Source organism: Olea europaea, chromosome 16 (assembly GCF_002742605.1).
Source record: "Olea europaea var. sylvestris chromosome 16, O_europaea_v1, whole genome shotgun sequence".
Taxonomy (NCBI): Eukaryota; Viridiplantae; Streptophyta; class Magnoliopsida; order Lamiales; family Oleaceae; genus Olea; species Olea europaea.
Window position 1 is genome coordinate 13,323,428 of NC_036252.1, and position 26,366 is coordinate 13,349,793.

General features: G+C 35.8%; 4 protein-coding genes and 2 pseudogenes across 5 annotated transcripts; 2 read left to right on the plus strand and 4 right to left on the minus strand.

The window, feature by feature from the left end:
• The first annotated feature begins 894 nt into the window (after positions 1 to 894).
• On the plus strand, positions 895 to 5,088 carry LOC111412173. Of its 2 annotated transcripts, XM_023042974.1 has the most exons (5): positions 895 to 1,188; positions 1,292 to 1,368; positions 2,244 to 2,355; positions 2,447 to 2,602; positions 4,668 to 5,088. In XM_023042974.1, the coding sequence occupies exons 1-4, from the start codon at positions 908 to 910 to the stop codon at positions 2,574 to 2,576; spliced, it is 600 nt and encodes a 199-aa protein (XP_022898742.1). In that variant the 5' UTR covers positions 895 to 907; the 3' UTR covers positions 2,577 to 2,602; positions 4,668 to 5,088. The 2 variants fall into 2 exon arrangements, with proteins under 2 accessions (XP_022898742.1, XP_022898741.1); XM_023042973.1 differs by lacking the exon at positions 4,668 to 5,088 and having other exon boundaries at positions 2,447 to 2,776.
• Positions 3,093 to 4,207, minus strand: LOC111412649 (protein trichome birefringence-like 37). Its single transcript, XM_023043578.1, has 3 exons — positions 4,014 to 4,207; positions 3,830 to 3,926; positions 3,093 to 3,377 (listed from the first exon to the last, which is right to left on the minus strand). The coding sequence occupies exons 1-3, from the start codon at positions 4,205 to 4,207 to the stop codon at positions 3,093 to 3,095; spliced, it is 576 nt and encodes a 191-aa protein (XP_022899346.1).
• A 280-nt stretch (positions 5,089 to 5,368) lies between the features above and the next one.
• LOC111412172 (protein trichome birefringence-like 37) lies at positions 5,369 to 7,808 on the minus strand. Its single transcript, XM_023042972.1, has 5 exons — positions 7,438 to 7,808; positions 7,086 to 7,257; positions 6,409 to 6,584; positions 5,953 to 6,111; positions 5,369 to 5,866 (listed from the first exon to the last, which is right to left on the minus strand). The coding sequence occupies exons 1-5, from the start codon at positions 7,791 to 7,793 to the stop codon at positions 5,575 to 5,577; spliced, it is 1,155 nt and encodes a 384-aa protein (XP_022898740.1). The 5' UTR covers positions 7,794 to 7,808; the 3' UTR covers positions 5,369 to 5,574.
• Positions 7,809 to 10,019: 2,211 nt separating this feature from the next.
• Positions 10,020 to 12,829, plus strand: LOC111412650 (annotated as a pseudogene).
• A 120-nt stretch (positions 12,830 to 12,949) lies between these two features.
• On the minus strand, positions 12,950 to 14,055 carry LOC111412175 (TLC domain-containing protein At5g14285-like). Its single transcript, XM_023042975.1, has one exon. It carries the CDS (start codon positions 13,776 to 13,778, stop codon positions 13,035 to 13,037), a length of 744 nt encoding a protein of 247 aa, XP_022898743.1. The 5' UTR covers positions 13,779 to 14,055; the 3' UTR covers positions 12,950 to 13,034.
• A 9,984-nt stretch (positions 14,056 to 24,039) lies between these two features.
• Positions 24,040 to 25,226, minus strand: LOC111412831 (annotated as a pseudogene).
• Positions 25,227 to 26,366: the final 1,140 nt, after the last annotated feature.

Below are 26,366 nucleotides of genomic sequence, written 5' to 3' on the forward strand. Positions count from 1 at the left end.
TTTTATATAACTTATAAAGTATTTTAGAATAACGTACAATGCAGAATCAACCTGACTAGTTTTTAAAATATCATAAAAAATGAGTTGTTTTACGTAATTTCAACGAACTTTTGGACATAAAATGTTATCAAATAATGGCATGAAAAACAGTTAAGGATATAAGTACTATAATGAGCATAGATTAAAATATTTAGGTACAATTAAAATGTGGTACAAGAAATAAACATTATGGTATTTATCTTTATGACTTCAAATGCGCATATGAATTTATCAAAGGTTTAGAATAAACCATCAAAAATTAAAAATAATACATATAGTATCAAGACATATAGGGCTTGTTTGATCCCCATTCTTTGAGAAAATGAATTTTTCTACAGTGATTTGACATCATTTCAACCACACATTCTTCAATAAATAATATTACACGCAAATTCAAAATTTTTTCTTATTTTTTAACCACACATTCTCCATAAAAAAATGGGACTCAAACAAGGGCATAATAGTAAGGATTTTATATGAAAGAGCACAATCTTTGGATTATGTTAAGCCCTGTTTGTTTGGTGGGAAATTAAAAAGGCGTTTGACAGTGATTTTGAAAATTGATTTTTTGATCGTTAGAAGAAAAGTGGGGGCCATATGTAAGTGAAAAAATAAAAAATGAAGGATAGAATAGTGAAATAACGGTCAAAAAAATTAATTTTTTGGAGTGAAAAAATACTACTAAACGGGGCCCAAAATATGAACTTTAATCTAAGTTAAAAACAACTATTAATTTTAATTAAATTTATAATTATTAAAATCATATATATAATCAACTTTTAATAAAATTTATTAAAAATCCGATTTACTAAACAACTACTACTTTTATTAAAAGAAAAACGGGCTTTGCAATTTTCCCAACATTATTATGACGGCTCTTTCTAATTCTAGAGACTTTGCAATTTCCCCAATTCTCTCTTCTTCGAGGAGTTTCGGTTCGATCAATCTTGTCAATTTTCAATTTTCACATTGCAAACTCAGAAATTCAAATAAGACCTCCTTTTGCTGCCCTTCAATTCGTCTTCCTATTACAGTTACGATGGCGGCAATGGCCAGTGATCAAAGTGCAGTGAAAACCGTTGACTCCGTGCCAAATTCTTCGATGAAGCTCCTATTTGTGGAAATGGGTGTTGGCTATGATCAACATGGGTAAATCAATCCTCTCATCTCTCATCTCACCACACACGCTCGCTCACACGAAGACACATTTTTATGTTTGGTGTTCGATGTGAAAATTTTGATGGACAAACAGGCAGGATATTACGTCAGCTGCAATGCGGGCTTGTAGGGATGCTATCTCTTCTAATTCAATCCCTGCTTTCAGGAGAGGTATTTCCTCTTGTTCATATTTGTTGTTTTAATGATATCTTTTGGGGCTATCCGTATATTCTTGTGAATTTATGTAACCTGTATATAAGATTAGTAGTGATGTAATAGATACATGACCTAAATGATTGTTTTTCCTTGATAGCTGGTTGGTATGTAAGTATTGTGGGCCTGTGGCTCATGATCATTGTATATGTGGAGTTGTTGGCTGAAATCTAGCAACTATAATTTACTGTTGTTTGATTAATGTGTATTGAATCCATGTCAAAGAACTTGATTAATTGGAATGTTTTATTTTGTAATTTTCCGGGTGCAGGAATCGAGATGGTAGGAGTTTCTTTCTTCCATTTTTCTATTTTCATGAAGAAATGGTTTTTTTTGGGAAATCTGATCGGCTCCTATTTCCTCACTTAAATTGTTACAGTGTTCAACTTGAGATTTCGATCCTATTAATGGGATTTTTGGAAGCATGCTTGCTATTTATCAGATGTTTATCATTTTGCAGGAAGTTCATTTCGCGTTACATTTTGTCCATAAAATTGGAATTTATATGTGAATAATTTATCTGTTTTTACTTTTATTTACTGAACAACGGTAATTTGTTAGTTATGCTGGCTCTTGATCAAGATTCAGTTTTTACCTCAAGAAAACTGGAAGGATGTAAACTAGATCAAATTTTTTATCTGTAAATGCAAGATCATATACCCATTGTCCCTATTTAGGCCTGTGCTACATTATGACTTGGTTTGGTGTAGGCTGTTACATACTTGCATGTTGCTTTTGTTGCCTTGATTATTTTCATGCGATGTTATCTCCATTTATAAGTTAAATTATTGCCTCAAGTGGGGAGATATTTTACTTTTTGTTTTTGGGTACAGGGTCTATACCTGGTGTTTCCTTTGATGAGATGAAACTGCAGATTAAGCTGGGAGTTCCTCGACCTCTCCAGCATCTTTTGGATATTGAGAAGGTCAAATCAGTTTTCCCTTAGTAAGTATCTTACACTTTGAGTTATAGTATTCTCTTCATAGCTGTTCATCATGGGTAATTGAATATCTCTGACCTTTTTTACATAACACAGTGGAGCAATATCAAATGTTGAGGTTGTGGATGGTGGACTAATATGCTCAAGTGGTGTGCATGTGGAAGAAATGGGAGATAAGAATGATGACTGTTACATCGTAAATGCAGCTGTTTATGTTGGTTATTAAGTTTCCATGTCAATCAGTAACAAAAAGTTAGTTTCCTCTTCCATTCTTCCCCCTTGTACTTCAATCCTGCCAAATTTCCATGCACTGTTATGCTTAAAAAGATAATTTTTTTTTTTTGGCTCCAAGTGGTTTCTATCTTTAATGGTTGGACTTTTGGTTTTTACATGTCAATTTTCAATCAGGAGCTATGGTTTTGCAAATTGTCTACAGAGTATTTCATTTATTAGTGGGTTTGTAAAACTGATTGCTTTTACATGCTCGTATGCGACCTTTCTCTAATGTAAACTACTATTACTTGATCCCTTCTTATTTTCTTCTGAATTTTTCAGACCCAAGCTAATTAGGATTCAAGGCTGATATTTTCATTAACTAGTAATTCAGCTATGAAGATAAATTATCAGAAACCTCTTGAATAGCTGGTAACATAAGAGAGTATGAATTCTTAGTCTATACTTGATATATCTCGACGCGTTCCTGCTTGAAATCAGTCAGCTACTATAATTTAAATAGTCATCCTCATATAAGAAGTGCTGCATACAAAAGTTGGTTCCAATTGTTTGGCAATCCTGGAAGGCACCAGTGGTTGCAATAAATACTCGAATAGATTCCACCATATTTCGTAGGGTGAGCATCTTTTCTTAGCTGTGAGAGAGTCTTGACATCTAGCAGGTAAATTGGTCTCTTTACTGTACTCAATACTCTGTTGACAATGGCTGCAGCTGGCGGCAACCGTGCTAGATAGGCTGATCCTTTGGTTGTTGCACCCCTACACAGTTTGATTTTGAACCTCATACCTGGACCCTGTTTCACGTATTTAAGGTGATTTTGAGCAATGGAATTTCCCGGCTGTTAAGTAAAAAGCTTTGATCCTCTACATTAGGCTGTCCATGATTATTCTGAACAAGTGTGTTTTTCAACTCTAGGTCAAATCTTCTATAAGGATAAAATGCAAAGAGAAAAATTATCCCTTTGTTAAAGAGTAATGCTATTTAGTATCACTGGTGTTTAACACCAGTCTAGGAAGTAGCTTTAGTGATATTAAATCACAAGTTCAATTATATACAAGGAATTATGATCTATTTAATAAGATGTATGATACGTTGACTCCTAACTGATATTCAATAATATTGGTGTTAGATAGTATTATTTTTGATTAAAAGGTATCATAGAGTGCTTATTGATAGTGAGTGGGAGAAATTCCCTAGAAAAAGACTTGTTTCATAGGGATCAACATTCTTATCAACCCATCAAACCCAAGTTATCAAATGTTTGGAAAATGCCCCAAGACGGTCCATATCTCTGGTTACATAAAACCATCTTGGATGAAATCCCTTCAGAAATGCAAAATAGCTATGGTGAGAAAGGATCATGCTTAATTGTCTTCTTTCATCATTATCATTGATCCTTAATGCTGGGACTATCGTGTATGTTCCATACTAAAGCCATGCAGTGCGAGGTTTTCCCGTCTGTGTCCACCAAGGCCAATTGTTGTATATCAGCATCTCCATTCTTCTCCATGCATTGCCTTGTTGAATGTAATCGCATTTAAGCATTCGACCTTTTGCTTCTTGCATTATATCCACTAAGCATAGTGTCAGATAAAGATATGTGGTCACTCCATAGTCCGCCATTCATCGACAACGGTAAATTTTAGGTAAATCATATTTTAAAACATTATTGAGCAAATATTAAGTCAATGAGATTCATGATTATTTGACTGTGTTTTTTTGGTATTGATTTTAAGTGCTTATAAGCAGTGGATTCTACAATAATAAGTGGGTAGTAAGTTTACCAAGTAATCTGGCCTGAAACGTCACTCTAGAAACACGAGGTGGTTCTGGCCTTTGGAACATATGCATGGAGCATGCTGTCTATATAATTCTACTGGTTCAAACTCAGTAACCTACAAACATTAATTTCTTTCCTTTCCATCCCTTTAGGAAGTCAGCTTCATAAGACCTTGAAGGAACCATTATTCAAGAGTTATAAAACAGCCATTAGTTGGCGATTATAAGCTCGTTTGGGAATGATTTACCTTTGTAAGTTGCAAGAATCAGGTTTACTAGAGTACTGAAGGTATTTTTTCATCAGGATGGCCATGTTTTTGGCAACCTTACCCCGGGATCAATAAATTGACAGCTTGAAGATTCATAGAGGAAATGAAGAATTGGACAACCAGTGGCCACAAGACAAATTGCACCCTCTTGCAAGTTGTTCACTCGTATTGTAAAGTAACTCCGCCAGAGTACTGCATGACAAGGCTTTATACTCGAAAACAACATTTCAGGATATACTTGGAAAGGTGAAGAAAAAATTGACCCGAGCGCATTTGTTTTTATGCTAGGAATAATGAAATAAAAAATGCCAACATGTGGTTCCCAACCTCCCATTGTGAGTGTAAGTAAATCATTTTGTACAAAAGTGTGTGTACATCTGACACTCCTAAATTAAATCTACTGATAGATTACATTAATTTAGATTAGCGAATATGAGGAATGAATGGTTCTTTGAATATTAGATTTCCTTAACCTGATTTTATATTTAATGCATTTTTGGCATGTAAAAATAGTAAAATCTTCAATTCAGATTTCGGAGTTTTGGTTGGTGGGCTCGAATTAACCGTAACATGTTCTAACATCCTTTTTCACGTCTAAGGAAATCTAATTAGTCGTTCCAAATCTATTTGAGAACATAAATTTGTCATATCTCAAATTTTAGTTGATTAGGTTTGCGAACTTAAGGTCTGCATATCGAGTCAAAAATTGACAATAAGCATGTACAAAGTAAAGACGTAATGAGCGATAACTCTTGTATTAACATCACTGTTATATATGAGTTGCAAGGGAAAAACATAGGTACAAAAACCTAACCTTATTACATCCCAAACAAAGTTTCATAAATAAGCAGGGGTTCTCACTTTGAAGAATCCCGCCAATGTACAACAAATCTATAAATAATTCAACAGTTAAGAAAACTGTAGCTAGCAAAATAATTCTTCTTACGTTGTGAGAGCTGCATACAAAAGTTGATTCCAAGTATCAGGCAATCCTGGAAGGCACCAATGACTACAATCAACACCCGAATGATCACCACTATAAGCCGATGGATGAGCATCCTTCCTTAACTGGGAAAGTGTTGTGATGTCGAGTAGGTATACTGGTTTCATGACCCGACTCAATACTTTGTTAACAACAATAACTTCTGGAAGTGTTCCCGCAGGATATGTCGACCCTGATAATGGTAGTTGTTCACCATTGCAGTTCTTTGATGCTGAACTCCAATCTCTACCCCTGTAAATTACTCAAATCCAATCAAATTTTAGGCGTTTTTCATTTTTTGTGATTTTTTTGTTGATAAGCTTTCTTGATTTACTTACTTATAGTGAGTAGGAGAAATTCCTTGGAAGAAAACTTTAGTCTTGGTTGGGTCAACATTGAGGTCAACCCATCGACCCCAAGTTGTCAAGCCTTTGTAGAAGGCCACTAGCCGGTCCATGTCTTTGGACACGGTCGAGCCATCTTGTATATAGTCCCACCTGCAATAGTAGTGATATTCTGATTACGTCATTTGTACACTCTACTTTTACATCGTTGTTGATATTACCATTGTTGTCAATGAATAATTAGATGAAAAAACTGTTGACTTTTTAAACTGTCTAATGGTTTAATACCATGTGATAGAGTGTAAACAATGATGTCAATCACGATGTACACCAAGCATGATTGGTGTGTATATTGGTACGTACGTATGTGTATGGATGTGAGTATGCATGCGCATGTGCGTGTGATATATGTGAAGAAGGAAAAGGAAAATAGAGCAAAATGTATCGTACGCTTGATCGTTTCCTGTGTGAGTCCACCAATGCCACGTATTAAAAATGAGCATGTCCATTCCTTTCCATGCATTGCCTTGTTGAATCGAGTCCAGTTTCAAAACTCGGCCTATACTTTCTCGTGTTATATCTACCAAATATGGCGATCTGTAAAGATATATAGTAACGCCATAGTCCTGCACATAAAATTACAATTTATTTATTTCATTTATTTTTTTTTTGTTGAGGGAATGGTGGATCTGGTCTCATTAATCATATTACAATAATAGAAAGTGACCAAACACCAACTTAAACTAACTACTCAATGATTGGGTAATGATTGTGTGGTACAGACAATAATACTTATAATTTCATGCAATTAATTGCTGTCACCACCAAATAGGGAAAAAAACTGAATGAAATTTTGTGCATGTTTGGCTTAGATTAAATGTTACAAAGTAGAAAAGTTTTACCATTTTTAGACAGTAAAAACCCACTGAGATGACAGATTTAACCAATTTTGGGCCAAAAAATAAAATAAAATAAAAAATAAAGTCAAAATCGTGCTCTTAACTCTTCACCCAAGAAGACCAAAAACGCACTTTTCTTAAATTCTTACACTATGGGTTAAAATCAGATTTTTAGAACCTACGTAAAATGCTGATGGTCGAGTCTTATTCACTAATGTGTTTACTGACCTCAAAGGTCACGGAAGAAAGTGACTGCTGCCTTGCAAAGCTGATCTTAGAATTTGGTACAGCAGCATGAATCATACAAGATAGAGATTCCCACTGGTTCAAACTCAGTGAGTCACCAACAAACATAATCTTTTTCCCTCTCCAAGTTGCAAGAAAATCCTCTCCATCAAATCTGAATCATGTTGAGGGATATAAAGATGAAAATATGGATCAATATATACGGGCTTGGACGACTTCTCTTAATGATGGAATTCAAAATCTTAATAAATCATAACAACATAAAAATGTTAGGAAGTTTTCAAATATTGAATTATCATACAAAAACACACACACCATCTATGTATCGATTTACCGTGGCAAGTCACAGGAGTCGGGTTTCCAAGAATACTTGAGGTACTGATTATCGGGTCGACCATATTTCTGGCAATCGAATTCCGGGTCTATGAAGGGGCAGCTTGAGGATTCATATAGAGGATATGAAGCATCAAACACCCATTTTCCTTGAAACAAATTGCAACCATTGGTTAACTCTTTACCTCTGAAAATACTACTAACGTTATGTACCAGCTCTCCTCTTACATTTGGCACCACCCCAAATGCAAAAAGCGAAACTTGAAGAACCCAAAAACTCAAAACCATAGTGGGTTTTGGTACAGAAGAAAAGCTGTTTTCAAATTGATGTACCTTTGCAGCTGTAGATATATACATTTTTATGATATTTTAAGTTTCTTTATTTTTATTTATTTAATGTGGGGCTGGAGTTTGTTATAACTTATATGGATTATTGAACATATAAATATAATAATGTATTCTTTACGTCTGAATTCTGAAATTGAGTTGGAAAATCTTGGAAGGATTGGAGTAAGAAAAGTGTAAATGATGTGAGGGTGGGCCTTTGCTTTGTTGGGGATTTGTCGTCTTGGGAACTCGCCTAATGTCTTTTTCATGTCACGGGCTTACAGCATACAGAATGTGAAACCATCGGCCAAACATTCTGCCGACTCGTGTTTTCTAACATATTCGATGTGCCAAACTTGAATGTATTTGCAAAAAGGGTGATGCTATAAGTATATCAGGGTATTCATAACAGTGTCCACCATTTTCAGGGGGATCTACTTCGAATAAAATATAATTTATCCAATGTGGGTCTTCCTCTATGTGAGGGGGTGGACACCGTTATGGATACCGTATTATGTACAAGTAGCATATTCCTTGTAACATAAAAAGGTTCTCCTCCACAGTTTTCATTTCATTTTAGTATTAGTTGTGAATTTATTGAATTATATGTATAAATTACGTGGTATGCAATTGGTAGAGGGAGTCTCACATTGGCCAACTCGACAATTAGATTGCACTAATCAAATTAAACATATCCTTGTATTTTGACTTAGATTTCAATGACTGTGGCCCATTTTGGTCCATTTAGTTTCCTATACATATACACGAGCCCACTTCACAGTCAAGATAAGTACTCTAATCCCTAGCCAAAATCCATCACATTTTTCTCTTGTACTCATTATTTCTCCTTTTGGTAGTTGACTTGATCATCAGGCCTTTAAACCCTAACAGCGTGTTCCACCGTGCAAGTTACGCTTAGGTGGATGAGGACATGGTCGGGACTTTTTCGGCCAGATTTTGAGGTCAACATATTGATTGCCGTTGCATCAATGATTGAATACCGACGAAATTGAAGTGAAAAGGGTTGCAATATGATATGCATTCTTAACAACCAATTAATAGGTAAAACAAGTTGTCAAATGAAGAATTATTGAAGCTATGACGGCATATTGGCACTTTTTGGGTATGGATTTGTTAAAAAACCAATAATTCTTCGTCCCAACGCAACAATCAAAACCAATTTATAGAGTGGTCGGACAACTTTTAGAAGCAACAATGTATGATTCTTTTAATGACTTTGGGATGAAGGAACAAATTAAAAACTATTAAGGAAACCGATTTTTGCAGTTGTCCTTATCCTTTTGTGAATTCATTGCAAATCCATGTCCTCGTAGTCTGTATTTAGATCATGATTTTTTTTTTTTTTTTGTGAGTGGGGGGTGGAGGGCATGGTCCCACTTCTATAGAATGAATTACAATTCACACGAGCCCCCCAGGGCACATCCCAACTGGCAAAGATGATGGCGCTTCAAGGCTGGCAGATCAGAGGTCGTGAATTCGATTCCTGGAAGGCTCTTGGAAGACAGATATTTTCCCGGAAGGCAGGATTTATCCTGAAAGGCAGGAGCTATACTGGAAGGCAATGTGCAAAGATGGGAAACGATTTGTTTGGCACTTTGGCAGATCAGTTGGGGGGCTGTTGAGCACTGGTCAGTTTGGGGCACAACCTGCGGTTTAACCTGTCTGCAGCTTGAGGGGCCAAGGTGTAGACTCCATGATTTAGTCACTGTAAGGTGGATACCTGGATATCAAAAAAAGAAAGCTGACATTAGAACTTCAACAATTTTCAATAGGCAGTGACATAGATCATACAGATCATCATCTATTCTGCAACCTATCTATCAATAAACCAGAACAACTATAGCTGCATCTTCTTTAATTTTCTTTGGTATTACAGATGAAACATTAGTGAATATAGGTTGTAGTCTTGTAGATAAGCAGAATGAAAAATATAAATCGCAAAATTAAAATGGAAAAGTTAAGTTTTTAATGAATTAATTATTGAAGAGAATTCTGCTGATTGCAGAATGCTTACAAATCAGAAAGAGGAAAAGGAAATTGACGATTGGCTACCAGTCACTTCTTCAAGTAATGCAAAATGGTGATACTCAGCTTTTCACGACATCACAGCCATGGTCAGTGCAGAAGTCTTGAGTCTTCCCTACACCATGGCAGCTCTTGGATGGTATGTAACTGTCAATTCAATAAAACAATTCATTAACACTTTCCTTTCATCTATCAATTTATGGACGTTAATTTAGGCGACTTGGTGTGGTTCTTCTTATTCTCTCATGGATCATCTCTATACACCTCATGGCAAATGGTTGAGATGCATGAAATGGTTCTGGGAAAACATTTTGATTGCTACCACGAACTGGGGCAGCATGCATTTGGTAAAAAGCTAGGTCTTTACATTGTTGTACCCCAACAATTAATTGTTGAAGTGGGAGTCAACATAGTATACATGGTCACTGGAGGAAAGTCGCTCAAGAAATTCCATGAAACAGTATGTGGTAGCTGCACACACATCAAAACTACTTACTTCATAATGATATTCACTTTGGTTCATTTCATCCTCTCCCACCTTCCAAACTTCAACTCCATCTCCGGGGTCTCTTTGGCAGCAGCAGTCATGTCTTCAACGTATGCCCTCCCTTCTTTCTCCATTTTAATAACATTCTTTAGAATATTCTGTTTCCTGCATGGAAAATAGAATAAAAAGAAATATTTAAATAGAATAACATTCTTAATTGGAAATTATGAGAATTGGTTGTATTTCTACATACAGATATTCCACCATTGCTTGGACAGCTTCTCTTCACAAGGGCATACAACCGGGAGTTGAATATGGTTACCCGGCCTCTAGCCGAGCTGGAACGGTGTTTGATTTCTTCACTGTCTTGGGCGACGTAGCTTTTGCGTATGCCGGCCACAATGTGGTGTTAGAGATCCAAGCAACAATCCCTTCAACACCAGAAAAGCCTTGAAAGAAACCCTGTGGAGAGGGGTGCTGGTAGCCTATTCATTGTTGCCCTCTGCTATTTCCCAGTTGCTCTAATTGGCTACAGGATGTTTAAAAACAAAGTAGAGGACAATATCCTTAAAAACCTGCATGGCATATCGCAGCAGCTAACACGTTTGTTGTCATCCATGTCATGGGAAGTTACCAGGAGTAATCACAGTAATTTTGAGATCATTGTTCTTCGTTATGAATAACATAACTTCAGTTAGAATTGATTCTTTTATTCGTCTATTATGTCACAGGCTTATCATATTTTCAATTGCAGATGCATGCAATGCCAGTCTTTGACATGATAGAAACCATTTTGGTGAAGAAGCTGCATTTCAAGTCCAGCTTTATCGTTCGGCTTATCTCCCGCAACATATATGTGGGTTAGTAATATTATCTTTCAGTGAGTACGTGGTGAAATGAAATAGTTATGTGTCTAACATATGTGTTGTATCGTTTCAGCATTCACAATGTTCGTTGTCATAACCTTTTCTTCGGCAATTTACTCTGGTTTTTTGGTGGATTTGCTTTTGCCCCAACAACATACTTCATAAGTGTTATTATCAGTACTAGTCTACTTCTGATTTAATGTCTTAAAAAAACACTACGATGATAAATTTTATGAACTGCAAAATTTGCTGATGTACCTTGTTCCAGCTCCCTTGTGTAATGTGGCTTGCTATCTACAAACTGAAAAAATTCAGCTTATCTTCGTTCACTAATTGGGTATGTGAAGGAAATACTCTATTTGGGAGTTTTCAAGGGTTACTGGATTTATTGTGCATGCCTAATGGATCTGTTTTCTCCAGATTTGCATCATATGTGGCCTTCTTTTGATGATATTATCAACTATTGGAGGGCTAAGAAACATCATACTGCAAATGAAAGACTATCACCTCTACTATTAAGTATCTCTGCAAGTTGGTTAAAAGCAAATTCGAATGAAAATGAATAAGACAGCAATAACAATGCCCTAATAATGTCTTGGGAAGTCCGCGAGTCCTGTCTGATAGGCATTAGACCAGCATCTCCAACAAGCTACTTAAAATGTTATGGAACCAGCTGAAGAGAAATAAACTGTTTCTGTTATGTACCTTTATTTTGATTATAAACATAACTATATCAAACATTGCCACCCTTCATTTCCCTGCAGCATTTTATTACAAAGCTTTTAGCTGTACATAGTCTGTTCCTAAGTGTAAACGTCGGATAGATAAATATCAAACAATAATTGATCTGAAGGTAAGGAGGAGGAGGAGGAGGAGGAGGAGGGATCTTGTATAACAACTCTCAAAAAACAAAAAATCCAACAAAAAACATGGAATTTCTCAGCACAAAGAGAAGGGAGAAGTCCGATTTGAAAAATTACCCCAAGTTTCAGTCTGGACAAAAAGTTCACACATCATTTTGCCACCAAAAATGAAAATAGATCAAGTCTTTCCTTCGTTACAAACAATAAAAATATTTCATATCTACAAACATGATGCCATCACCCCACCCCTCCCTCAAGATAAAAGGCTGCCCCACAAGAACTCATATTTTGAGTAATTTAAGCATCTGCATTATACCAAAACAATATTTTCTTTAGCTTTACATTCAGCAACTGACATAAATACCAAAAACTATATTCTTGATCAGCTATTCCTCAATGTTTAGTCAACCTGAAGATGTGTATAAAAGTAGCCTAAATCAAGTAACTTACGATAATTAACCTGTCTACTTTGTGACTGTTAAGAACTACCTTATAGGATACAATCGTAAACACCGCCCCAAGATTGAAGAAGGCTTTCTATCCTGTCAGTGGTCATAACTAGAATAAGCTGACAAGGGAAACTGTAAAACAAGCAAGAGCATTTAACTACGAATTGTAATCTTTCCACCTAAACAATAAATTTTAACCACTTCAACAAGATGATTAGTAAATGTTGATTATCTCTCTATCAAATGTCAAATCCAGAAAACATTTAAGGCAATCATAATCGGCAAAAATTCTTGGTCTAATATAAGCTACACGGAACCACTGAGTATTCACTACACCAATCGGAGAAACACATCACAACAAAACTACAAAGACATTCATCAGTGCAGAACGTGTAAGTTATGTTTAAGTTAAAATCGTATAATTCCACAAATACATTTAATAATGCAACAATCACTTAGCATAATGCAGAGAAACTGAAAAGAAACAATATTTCATTCATTTACCTTTGAGATCATTACATAAATGGAACTAAACCCTCCAAATTCAAATTTTTCCATTTCTATCTATTTTTTTCCTGTTCAACTTTTTTCGTTCTGTCACTATACAACTGAATCCATAGATTTGAAATCCACAATATGCTAACAGAAATAGCCATCACAACAACAGAAATCCATGTTATCCAAACCCATTTAGGAATCACATGATTCGAGACCCCACTCAGATAGAACACAAACATTCGATAAACAAAATAAGGTCCCACAAAACCTCTCACCACAGAGTAGAAAGCATAGAACGGAGGGGAAAATAAATCATACACTTTGGCCGCAAACTTCACATCTGATCTCCGCGCACTAGCCAGGGTCCACACGTTCTGGCATAAGCTCGTAACCTCCGCAAGAATCAACAGCACCAGGATTGCATATGCACCGTGGAGAACCACGTAACGACACGTCATGAAGACGAAGAGAGTGCACATATGGTGGCCTATGAAGAGAACGTCTCTTGGGTAAAACACCAAGTAATGCAAAAGATCCATCAAGAAATAAGCAATGCTGTATTCAAGGACAAGGTTCTGAAACGACGTGTTCGTGGAATCGAAGTTTCGATTCGGGTCAGATAATATGGCGTAGGAGGCTAGAAACACGGCTGGAGTGCCGTGAGCTAGAGAAATAATACAGCTACAAGCTTCGGGTCGGAGCTTCCGGGTCCAGGTCCGGAAAAGGATGAAGTAGGCATTGAGGTAGAGAACGAAATACATGATGAAAAACAAAGGCAGGTAATTCGGGATTGAGAGAATATCCATGATTAGAATGGAACCCAATTAAATTGATTGCAAATTATGGAAAATTTGAGAATTCCACTAAAGAGATTTAAACAAGAATTAGTAATTGAAAAACATGAAAAAAAGGAGAAGAAAGGCAAATTGTTGGTGAAAAGTCGGTGGAAGCAGATCTCGTAGTTTTCGAGGAGAACGAGAGTGAAATAGAATTATGCGAAGAACTGTAACTTTGGCCTGTGGCTGAATGTGTTTTTCATCTTCCCACAATACACGCAGCAGCTGCAGTAGTTTTTGAAAACAGAGGACGTCTAATCGAATTAACGTTGTATCTATTCGAAGAAAAAGGGCTTACTAGGATTTTACTTTTTCATTTTTTATAATAAATTTAATAATAGTGGACCAGTTCGAATTGATCTAATTAAATTTTCACTTTTTGATATTTGAAAGATTCCATGATTTGTTGAAGTAGGTACAAGATACATGGACCTTAGTACTAGAGTAGTTGGCATATGGAGGACTTTAATGAGATGGATGAGGAACATAACGTTGAAAGTCTCGCTATGCCCCAAACAAATCATCTTATTTTTAATTAAAGGTTTATTTGATTGTAAAAATGAAATTGAATTGAATTGAAAACGAATTTTAGAGAATTGAATTGTCTAAAAATTATTTTCCTAAGAATTGTAAATTATTGTATTTGATTGGTATATTTTTCTACGTGAAAAATGTTGAAATTTTGAATTTTTTGATGTTTGTTTGGTCTTATTTTTCATGAAAATTGTCAATTAAATGAAATTTTTTTTTTGTTACAATTGTTGATAGATTTTGTTTCCATTGCTGAAAATTAAAAAAAGAAAAAAAGAAAAATTGGAAAACCGAATTCCACCATTTGAGGGAAAAGGCACATGTGTTGGAAAAAATGTGGAAATCGAATTCCCTAGAAAATTTAGCAATCAAACACCACATTTTGATGGAAAATGTGTCCAATCAAACATGACCTAACTTCATTACTATTTCAAAAAAAATCAACACGGTAGAATAAAAAGTAGCATAGCACGAGTACACGAAGATGTTAATAATGATGTGATCAATTGTCCGACGATGATCTCCATTGTCTGTGGTTATGTGAAAAGATAAGATCCAAAAAATCCAATAATCGCTGAAGAAAAAAATAAAGTTAATTCACCGACGGATAAAGTTTTACAACAAGCAAATAACTACTACCACGTCAGCGTTGATTGTCATGTCAACACCGCCTACCGAGTGTTTATAAAAACACCAATCACTCCATCCATGTTGTTGAATTCCAAGGAAAACAGTGGAGAAAATTCTCCAAAGTTTCTCTCCACCGGAACTCATAATCCTTGCCTGAGAACACCTGAAGCCACCACCACACAAACTCAACTGATTCACATAGATGTCATCAAAAAATCCTTGGTTAACTATGTTTTCGTTTCTCATTCTTTTACAAAAACAAATTATGATATTTGACCAACAAGAAACAATGTTGTACATAGGATATTGTCCTCTTTACCAGAAAAGGTACTAAAACTAGAGACATTGAAATACCTGAGGACACACACATAACTCTATTTTTGAATAAGCGGCCAACCTATTCAACAACTGGCATAATAAATCCACCCGAAAACAAGAGGAAATAATAGGTCTATTTTTATTTCCCTGGTACACGATTTTAAGAGGATCAACAAAAAATGCTATTTTTGTCTACTTTGAATTGAGATGCATCACCCAAGAGACCAACATCACATCCCTCGTTCTTCTTCTTATCACAATCCACAAGTTCTCGGATAATGAACTAATTTTTCTGTTTTCAGCTGATGGATTCCTTCCAACTGCTGAAAATGCCCAGCAAGATCCTGTAATTTTTGGTTTTTCAACAAATGATTTTTTTCCAGTATGTCTTATTTGCCAAGTATAAACTTTTGCCTACCACATTTGCCTGGATCTTTTATTCTAGTGACAGCTCGTTTCGATCTCCAGTTGATGCTTGAGGGCAACGTGGTTACATTTCCATATTTGAAGGATGTTGCTTTGGATGAGTTTTTATGGGACGACCTCTTGTATCCATTACGAGAGGCGCGAAACTCTTCATTTCTCATGTCAGCAAATTCGTTAATGCCTAGCTTGTATGGTTCCTGCAATGTTGAAAGACTCGATGAATTCACCATTCTCTTTGAATTTATTGAATCTCATTACCTTCTCTTCATTTTCTTTGTACACACGCCCATATTTCGACATCCAATGCTCGTATCTCTCAGCAATGGATGCTTCATGAAGGCTGCTCGAAGTTGCCAGACAAGAATATTTCCCAGAGACTAACAAAAGAGCAAGAATAATTTTCTGATCAAATTGCAAATCTATATGTATGTATTCCACTTTGTATGGCACTTTGAAAATGATATATTTGTTGGGTTTTTGATACCCAATAAATCTCGGACTATGATGTTAACGTGAATTAATATTATTTCATAGGTATAGATCGATGAATGAAATAAGTCCAACAACCAAGTCCATGAGCTACACCCGGTCCAATTGTATTCCTTATGGATGGCTTAAATCTTGACCCGTTTACCCCTTTAATGGCCCAAACTTAAAGCCTAACCCTAGAGTATATATTTGACTATAACCCTAACCACTTTCATATGATGATTGCGTAATTTTGAGAGAAGAAATAGTGAATCCCAGCTGCCCCCCTTTTATGTGAGAAAAATGTGTCCAGAAGTGTCCAGAACACTTGTATAACGTGTGCAATTGGTGGTTCTTTCATAGCATACCTTTGTGATGTCTTCTCCTAGCCTTTGTGACCATAAATCATCATCATTTCTTGTCCTACGTGGGTAAGATTGCATAGCAACCAAGGTAAATCAATTGGTTGTGGTTTGGAGCCGATTGGACTGGTTGTTGGTTGAGAATGGTGCGTTGGATTGTGCCTGGAAAATCACTGTTTGAAAATTCTTTTGAGAGAGCTTCCGCAACAATTGGTATCAGAGTTTCAAGGTGAAGGTTTTGGCTCGTGAAATCTACTAGAAATCATCCAGAAAATCGGCAGAAACGCAGCAGAAATCAGATCAAAGAAGCCGTCCAAAAACTATTAAAACCAGTCTCCATTTTTCACGTTTCCTGATCAATCCAGAAGGGGTTTGGGAAAATGGAGACCACTAGCGTGACGTGCAGGAGGAGGCGAACCCTACAGGTCGGAGCGTGCGGCCCACGTGCATAGGGAAGGAGCCGCGCGTGAGGGCGCATGGAGCATTGTTTGGCGACGGTCTCTTCATGCAATTTGTTCCTCATATTATTTCTGACATTTTTCGTGTTGAAAGTTTTCTATTTCAGGGTACGCAGTAGAATCTGGACAGCGTTGTTCTTTGGGTGTTCGAGACTCGATCGTGGTTTTTTTGGTTGCTGCAGTTTCCAGAAACTTTAGGACGAATAGTGGTGGTCCTAAAGTGACAAATTTGCAACTCTCGTAATTTACGGATTCAGATAGGTCCGCTCTGGTATATTGGCTTAATTTAGTTTAAATTTCAACATTAGCAGATCATCGTGTGGGTTGATCGTTAGGATTAGGGGTTGTCATTGTTTGACAACTATTGCTTGTGCTAGAAAATTTAGGAATTGTTTGCTCTGTTTTTGAAGTGTTGAGTTTTGATTGCAAGTTGGTAGTTGATTTTGTGCTTTACCCGTCATACAGTCACTGTGTGAGACTTGTTGCGTGAAAATTCGAACTTTTGTTTACATACCTTCGTGTTGCATTGATTTTCCTGTTAGAACACCTGGACTTGTCCCGTTCGAACATTTTCTTGATCTAAGATCGTGAATCTTACGAAACCCTGAGAATCTAGAATGGTGTATATTGCGGCCGTAGGATAACTTTGTGTGACATATCTGTGCTTTGGTTGTTCTAGTTTTTTAAAAATGTCTTCATGTTTTTAAGTTGAAATTTTTAATGGGAAATGAGATTTTTCAATTTGGCAACAAAAGATGAAGGGTATTTTGGTCCAACAAAAAGTTTTAAAGGTTATAGATGGCAAATTTTCTGCAAATTTAACAGAAGTACAAAAAGAAGAGTATGATGAACTTGCATACACTTTAATTATTTTACACATGTCTGATATTGTTTTGAGAAAGTAGGAAAACTGGATTCTACAAAACAACTTTGGGAAAAGTTGGAGGACTTATATTTGCTTAAGTCAACTCCTAATAAATTGTACTTGCTTGAACGATTTTTCAGCTTTAAAATGGATCCTTCAAAGGATCTTGATGATAATCTGGATGTCTTTAACAAATTAGTTCAAGACATCGTTAATTGTGATGAAGAGGTATCTGAAACGTATAAAGCTATTATCCTGCTTAATTCCATGCCTCGATTCATATAGGGAAATTAAGAATGCAATTAAGTACGGTAGGGACACCTTAACACCCGATATTGTTATAGACTCACTTAGGAGTAAGGAGATGGAGATTAAGGCTGAAAAAGAGGATAAGAGGAGTGGCGAGTTACATATGATGAGGAGTAGAATGAAGTTTAAGCAGATGAATTTGGGTAGAACTCAAGACGGTAGTGATTTGAGTAGTGACTCGAGTGATGAGGGTAGTAAGAAGAAGGGCAAGAGACAAGACAAGTCTAGTGATAGAAGGTGTTACAATTGTGGTAAATCTGGACACTTTATTAGGGACTGTCCCAAGAAGAAAGATAAGTTGAAGAGTAAGATGAGAGGTGAGATGAATTTGGTTAAGGGGTCGAGTTATGACCCCAGTGAGGTTTATTAAATGTAAACCTAATCACTGCATATGCATCTGTGTGTGATCCTTTCTGCATGTGTGTGATTGTCTAAATTTTGTTGCATGATTATCTGCTACATTTCAATGTATTTGATATGTGTATTTGCATGAATTTGAGACATTAGGATTACTTGGTGTAATTGCTTTCATGCATAATGGGTTAGGATGCATTAGCAGTGTGTTGTGTGTCTTTTGGTGAGGTGGAGTATAGATGCCTAGGGGTACATGGTGGTTTGTACCGGGGTTGTGGAGTGTGACATTTGGATCACGAGTGGCGAAGTGATCAAATGTCTAGGATCCTTTATCTGGAAAGAGACCCTAGTCAGTTGGAGTGTGAGAGAGGCACTTCTATCACTTCTGTTAGGTGGAGACCCATTATCCACATAGGTTGGGAGAAGTAATGTGGAGATAGAGGATTATCCCGTGGACTTAGGATCTATTGTGACTTACCAGTTAGACATGAGTTGAGTGATAAGTCTAGTGAGTTTGGTGGGTGATGAGAGGAGATATGTGTTCTCGAGGTGTGAGCAACACGAATGGGATATGATAAGTGTGGTGAGATCTTTTCTTAGGGTCATTTGTGCATGTGTTGCATATGTGGTTGACCGTGATTTGATTGACTTGGTGTTAATCTATGGTTCTATGTGAACGTGTTTCTGAAAAGATCTGTGTGTGTTATCCTATAGTATATCGTCATCGCATGTATATTTGCTCTTGATTGTTTGTTGTTAAATATTTGCTTCTACTTGAGTGTTTTTGACCTTAGCCCCAGTGAGTACATGGAGCAGGTATGGTATGTGTTTCAAGTTGGAAACACAAGGTAAGGTCTGTGATCCAATTATATTGGCTACCTTGATTATACAAGTGTTAACTGTGTGTTTTGATTATTTGCAGATTTATTGGGCATCAAGGTGGAGATTTGTTGGATTTTTGATACCCAATAAATCCCGGGTTATGATGTTAACGTGGGTTAATATTATTTCATAGGCATAGACCAATGAATGAAATACGTCCAACAACCAAGTCCATGAGCTACACTCGGCCCAATTGTATTTATGGATGGCTTGAATTTTGGCCCGTTTACCCCTTTAATGGCCCAAACTTAAAGTCTAACCCTAGAGTATATATTTGGCTATAACCCTAGCCACTTTCATATGATAATTGTGTAATTTTGAGAGAAGAAATAGTGAATCCCGGCTGTCCCCCTTTTGTGTGAGAAAAAGGTGTCCAGAACGCTTGTATAACCTGTGCAATTGGTGGTTCTTTCATAGTATACCGTTGTGGTGTCTTCTCCTAGCCTTTGTGGCCATAAATCATCATCCTTTCTTGTTCTACGTGGGTAAGATTGCATAGCAATCAAGGTGAATCAATTGGTTGTGGTTTGGAGCCGATTGGATTGGTTATTGGTTGAGAAAGGTGCGTTGGATTGAGTCTGGAAAACCACCGTTTAAAGATCCTTTTGAGAGAGCTCCCGCAACAATATTTTTACTAGAACAAGGCATATATAGGTGACAAGTTTCGTCTTCAGCTATTTTTCGCAAAATGCACGCATTGCCACTATGTTGTGAATCTCCTTTTTGAGAATTTGACAAGGAATTTCCAAGCATAATGGGCCCGGCAAGTTATGTATGAATAGAAACAATTCCAGTTACGTGGACGTTGCTACTGTAATTGGTTTTCTGTTTTGTTAACAATACAGGCATTTCATATGTTTGTAGTGTTTTAACTTTCAGTTCTATCATACATTGATCACTAGCGTGTGTAGGCCAATTTCATTTATTCCTAGTTTCTATCATTTCATGTGTGCAGGGCATCAAATTCAAATTTTATGTTAAACCGAAAATTAGGAGAACTTAAACATGGATCATTTACCGGATTTGGAGCACATTAAACACGTTCATAGGTAGCGATTACAGTCGCTAGTTTTTGCATGTAATTAGTGTTTGAATGCGAAAGCGAAATTATCCAAAAATTAAAAATGTCTTTAATTAAAAAACAAAATCGTCTAGATGTTCACGTGTATGTTATATAAAAAATTAGGCCTAGGTGTAGTTTGATTTGGATTGGTTTTGACTCCAACCCGAAGTCAAAGCCAAAGCCAAAGTCAAAGCCAAAGCCAAAACCAAAACCAAATTAGTCGGTTTGAGTGAATTTCAACTCAAACCAACCCACTGTAACTCTTAAACCGCCAAAACCAAAACCAAATTAGTCGGTTTGAGTGAATTTCAACTCAAACCAACCCACTCTAACTCTTAAACCGCACCGAACCAAACCAAACCGGTTTGGTTCGGTTTAACTCCAACTCGAATCCAAAATCAAATTAGTCGGTTTGAGTGAATTTCAACTCAAATCAACTTACTCTAACCCTTAAATCGAACTGAACCAAATCAGTGGTTTGGCTCGGTTAAGTTTGGTTAATCGGTTCGGACTTTTAGTTCAAATTAATTTTTTTTTTTAAAAAAAATTGTCCAAGTTTTGGCCCAATTAAATTACAAGAACTAAAATAACTAAATAACTTTATATTACAAGAATTATTGATTAACAAATAAAATTAGGTTACTAGAGACTAATCAACAGAAAATTTAAAATTTTTATTGCCTTTTAATACATTATGTAGCCCGACTGCTTGAGTGGGGGATAAAGACTAACATAATAAGCTTAATGAAAATTTCAGTAATACTATTCGTCGGCAACATCATAGATTTGAGGGAATTGTGATATAGTTATGAAATTAGAGTTTATTTTTTATTTTTTATTTGTCTTAAAAAAGGTAAATATATAAGTGGGCTGAGTTGGTACGGTTAACCGGCGGTTTGAAGCTTTAAATTATTACTGAACTAAATCACCATAGTTTTATTTAAAGAACCAACCAAACTAATTACTTGTGTGAAACCAAACCGAGAGTCAGTTCGATTTGATTGATCTGATCGGTTATTTGATTTTTTTGCTCAGGCCTATCAAAAATAAAGAATTCGAATTTTTACCTAAATTCGATGATCAATTGTTGAATAAATTCTGAATCACGAACTTCCAACATTTTAATTTCAAGAACTTGATGCTTTAAACTTCCAAATCTTCTATGGTATTCTCCACAGTCAAGACTACATCGGTGGATGGATACATTCTTTTAGTTAAATTAAGAAACCAATTCTTGAACTAGACAATTGAAAAATCAAGAAAAATAAATTTTTCTCTCTCCAAAATTTGAACACCATGGAATTGTGTATTATGAATGTTGTACAATTCCATTTCATAGGATGTCTAGGATCCAATTAATATATATTTATAGAGATAAAAAAGTTTCAATCCTAATACAATAATAATTCCACATTCAAATAGGAGTTCTAATTAAAATCAAAGTAGGAGTTTTAATTAAATTCCAAATCTAATTAGTTTACATCTAATTACATGTGTAGTTCTAGAACTTTAATTACAATTATAATTAAGTTTACAATTTTCATAGTAATTACGACTAAGTACAAAACTTTATTGTAATTACAATTAAGCCCAAAACTATTATAATTACCGTATTAAGTTCTAATACTTTATGGAGCTACCATAGGGACCTGATGGGATATATATTATCCAAACTCGAATAATTAGATATTGTCTAGTTGACTATAGACCACCTAATCTACTTATTAGTCTTTCCTTTTTTCACTAAAGTCAAAACACTGAACTCTTGGAATGCATAAGATTATAAAAGCTAATAAATTTGTAATACTTTCCTCTGACTTGCCATATACATATTTTATCTCCATCCAAGATCCAATAATTAGGTACGAGCATAAATGATCGTTTTACCCCTCTAATTATTCTCACTAACTTAAGTTTTATTTTCTTCAATGGTCCTGTGAACTAATCACAGATGTCAAAGTTTAGTCGTCACTAAACACTAAACTCAGATTTTAACCGTTCAACAGAAAATATTTAAGTAGTTACTCTACCCATTTTTAGGGTGACGGTTCTAGTGATGGCAACGGGGTGGGTTCGGGGCGGGGCACCCCCACCCAGCCCCGTTTGGCCAAAATCCCTCCTCATCGAGGCAACTTTTTGTCCCGTTTGTTGCCCTGTTTAATTTTTTTTTTTTTTTTATTTTTTTTTTACATGTAATTGACACATCTTTAATTCAGTTGTGCATATCATAAATAGAAACTCAATACTCTTCTTTCTAATTACTTCTTGAAACATTGCATAATCAATGTTTATTCACGTGCCATACTAGATCACTTGTCCAAGTAATTGACAGGTGGTGAAAATCAAATGATCCAACTTTCTGTAAACTATTTTTTTAAATAATTGTTATCCAAGTGGACATTCATATTTCTATTTTATATTTTTTTTTCCCCCCCCCCCCCCCCCCCGCCCCCCCCCCGCGCGGGGGGGGGGGGGGGGCGGGGCGGGGACGGGGCAACTTTTTGCCCTGTTTAATTTATTTTTATTTTTTACATTTTGAAAGTTTCGAATTATGTTATTATTAGATAATAAAATTCAAATTTAAAATGAGTTTTTAACGGATGAATTGTTTAGAAATAAAATTATTTTTAATTTTTTTTTTTACTTTTTCTTCACGGGCCCGCCCCGCCCCGCCCCACGCCCCGCCACGGGGCAGGGTAAATTGCCATCACTAGATGGTTCTCGATACGAATTCATGTTTCTGCTCCGTTCATTCTCACATTCCCAACTCGTCGAGATATTTGACCAATCAAATTGATCTCACCCATTGATGAATCAAAGAACCATTAAAATCACGAAAAAATATATATAATCCTGTCAAGGGGTTAGATGAAATACACAGTCTAGTGGAATTTAATTTTCTGCACGGTCATACCATAGAATTAAATACAACACGCTATCTGTTCAATACACTCCAAGTGTACTGGTGTTACCTTTAACTAATTCTGTGATAAGGACAAATCATAAATTTGAATTGTGAATCGATCAACACTACAACCTTCCAATATAAGGTGTCAACACTTATATATTGGCTATGAACAAATTATTTATGATCAAAATATAAGTCGTGTCACACTGTACTTCTCAACGTAAGTACATAACTTATATCATCTCAAGTGATCATAGACATTTTAATTTGCCTGCTTAAAAAATAATGCAATAAATAAATAAAACCTCAATTTGTTTATTATAGATGATTATTTTATCATAGCAAAATATACTATATGAGTACACAACCCAATAGCTAGGTGTTAAATTAAGTCATTTAAAGAGCTCCACCCTTGTGTTAGATTACCATAATCAGTTTCAAACCCCTAAATAAGATGAAATTCAATACTCAACTGCTTGTGCTGGCATTCAGAATGCAGTCTAGCAACAAAGTTTTAACGGAGATCACACAATGTAGCCAATGGAATATCCCTGAATCGGAGTTTCTTGTAAGCACATTTTTATGTACATATAGGATTTAACTTTTGAATGCGATACTTGATGTGATTATGCCAATCACTAGCAACCATAGCCTATATCGACTATCGATTTTGTGTATAAATGATAGTACAATTTGTATTTGCGAATGCATGATTAGGTATTTTTACAACCTTTAATACACAAGGTGAAACGTCGAAATCTTGATGTTTTAAGCAGTTGGATATGAAGCTTGCATGGCTATGCCACAAAGGCCTTCCTCAGCATCGATGTCCCTCTGCATTCTAATGTATCCATTCTCACCCCAGCTTGTTCCCCATGAATTCTTAACTAACCAATACTTGGTACCATCACTGGCTGTTCCATAACCTACTGCTGTAACGCCATGATCTAGATCAGTCCCGCATTCTCCAGTGAAGACTCCACTTGAATAGAACTGGAAGTCGGATCCACTAGCATCAATAGCAACAGATACGGGTTGCTTAGCCACAGATTTAAGCAATGCTGACTCGCTGTTGGCTGGGACATCCTCGTATCCAGTAATCTTGGCAGCATGGGAGGATTCCTTCTTGCTGTTGCATGTCCCATCTGTTCCGGCATATGGGTAATTAGATTCAGCTGTAAGTCCATGATTGTTGATGATGAATTTGAAGGCATTGTCCATTAGACCTCCGTTGCAACCCATATTTGACTCGTGTCACAATCCACGAGTTCTTGTTCGGATAATGAAATCAATTTCCCTGTAGAAAGTTGGTTGATTCCTTCTGTGGCTGCAACAGCTGAGAATGCCCAGCAGCGTCCTATAATTTTTGTACAAATAGTACGATAAAAACATCAATTTTGTTTCTCAAAGTAATAAAATATATAAAAAAGAATTGAGTTAAAATAATCAATGGTTAACCTACCACATTGGCCTTGGTCCTTAACACCAGTAACAGCTCCCTTCTTTCTCCAGTCCATGCTCGATGGAACTGCAGTCACATTTTCATACCTAAATGACGACGCCTTAAGTGACTTTTGGTAAGAGGACACTTTGTACCCATTACGAGATGCCTGGAACTCCTTGTTCGTCAAATCAGCAAATTGATTGATGCCAAGCTTGTAAGATCGAGTTTCTGCTTTGTTAAAAGTCTCGATGTACTCCACATTCTCCTTGAATATTTTGTATCGCATTGCCTTCTCCGCACTATCCTTGTATAAGCGTCCATATTGTGCCATCCATTGCTCGTGTTTTTCAACCATGGATGCATCTTGCAATGAACGCGCTGTGGCTTGAGACGCCCACATCTCCAACACTAGCATTGCAACAAAAACAAGCTTCCAACTTGGAGTCGAAGCCATTCTTTCGAGCAGGAGAGTGTTGATGTATTTGAATTTTATGATCTGAAGAAAGGTTGTTGTGCATTCTCCGAGAGACACAGGTATTTATAGAATTCATGGAGTTCATTCTTCTTCAAAATATCACCTTGTCGCATTTCAAAGTCCCTGGAAAACCCGGCAAGTTATAGATGACAGGGAATTATACCTCAATTCCGTGGACGCTGCTTCATTATATTCAATTATTAAAAGCATGCTTCTACTAACTTATGTTATGAAGTATGAACTCTTTTCTATTATTTTGAATTTTAGTGAACAAATTGTTCATGCCTTTTGGACTTTCCTTTTGTCAGCTGCAGCTACCTTCTTCCCTCAGTTATGTATCATTAAAATCAAGATGAAATGAGGAGAAGAGGTAATTAAAACACTGTCAGTCGACGTCACTCAACTTGTAGCGGACATAATATCATGTTATTCATCGAATATATATAAAATATATTTATTCACTTACCAAATATGCATTTAATCTTCACTTACTTTGAGCATTAGGATTAAAATTTTGTTCAAATAATTAATTATAGGATAATTAGCATAAAACAATCCTATCCTTTATATGCTTTGTACAAAATAGTTATTTCTTTCCATTTTGGCGCAATGCCCTATTAGGTCAAATAAATGTTGCGAAAAAACAATCTTGCAATCCATTTTGTAAATGATGAACTTACGTCATCCTTAATTTTTTTTTTAAAAAAAAAAAAGGAAAAAAGAGAAAAATAAAGGATAAGGAAATAAAAAATAATTGCAGTCATAAATCCAATTTTTTTCCAAAAAGTGCTAAAAAAATCCCAATTAAAACAAATAAAAATTAAAATTAAAAAATACTTATAATTAAAAATGAAACAAATGGCTGGACGTACAGTGGATACCTCATTGTTTAGATTTTTAGATTTTTTTTATTTTAGTTTTTAACATTTTAAATTAGGACCACTTTTCACCTTTTTTTTTTTTTTTTTTTTTTTTTTTTTAAAAAAAAAAAAAAAAAAAAAAAAAAAAAAAAAAAAAAAAAAAAAAAAAAAAAAAAAAAAAAAAAATTTTTTTTTTTTTTTTTTT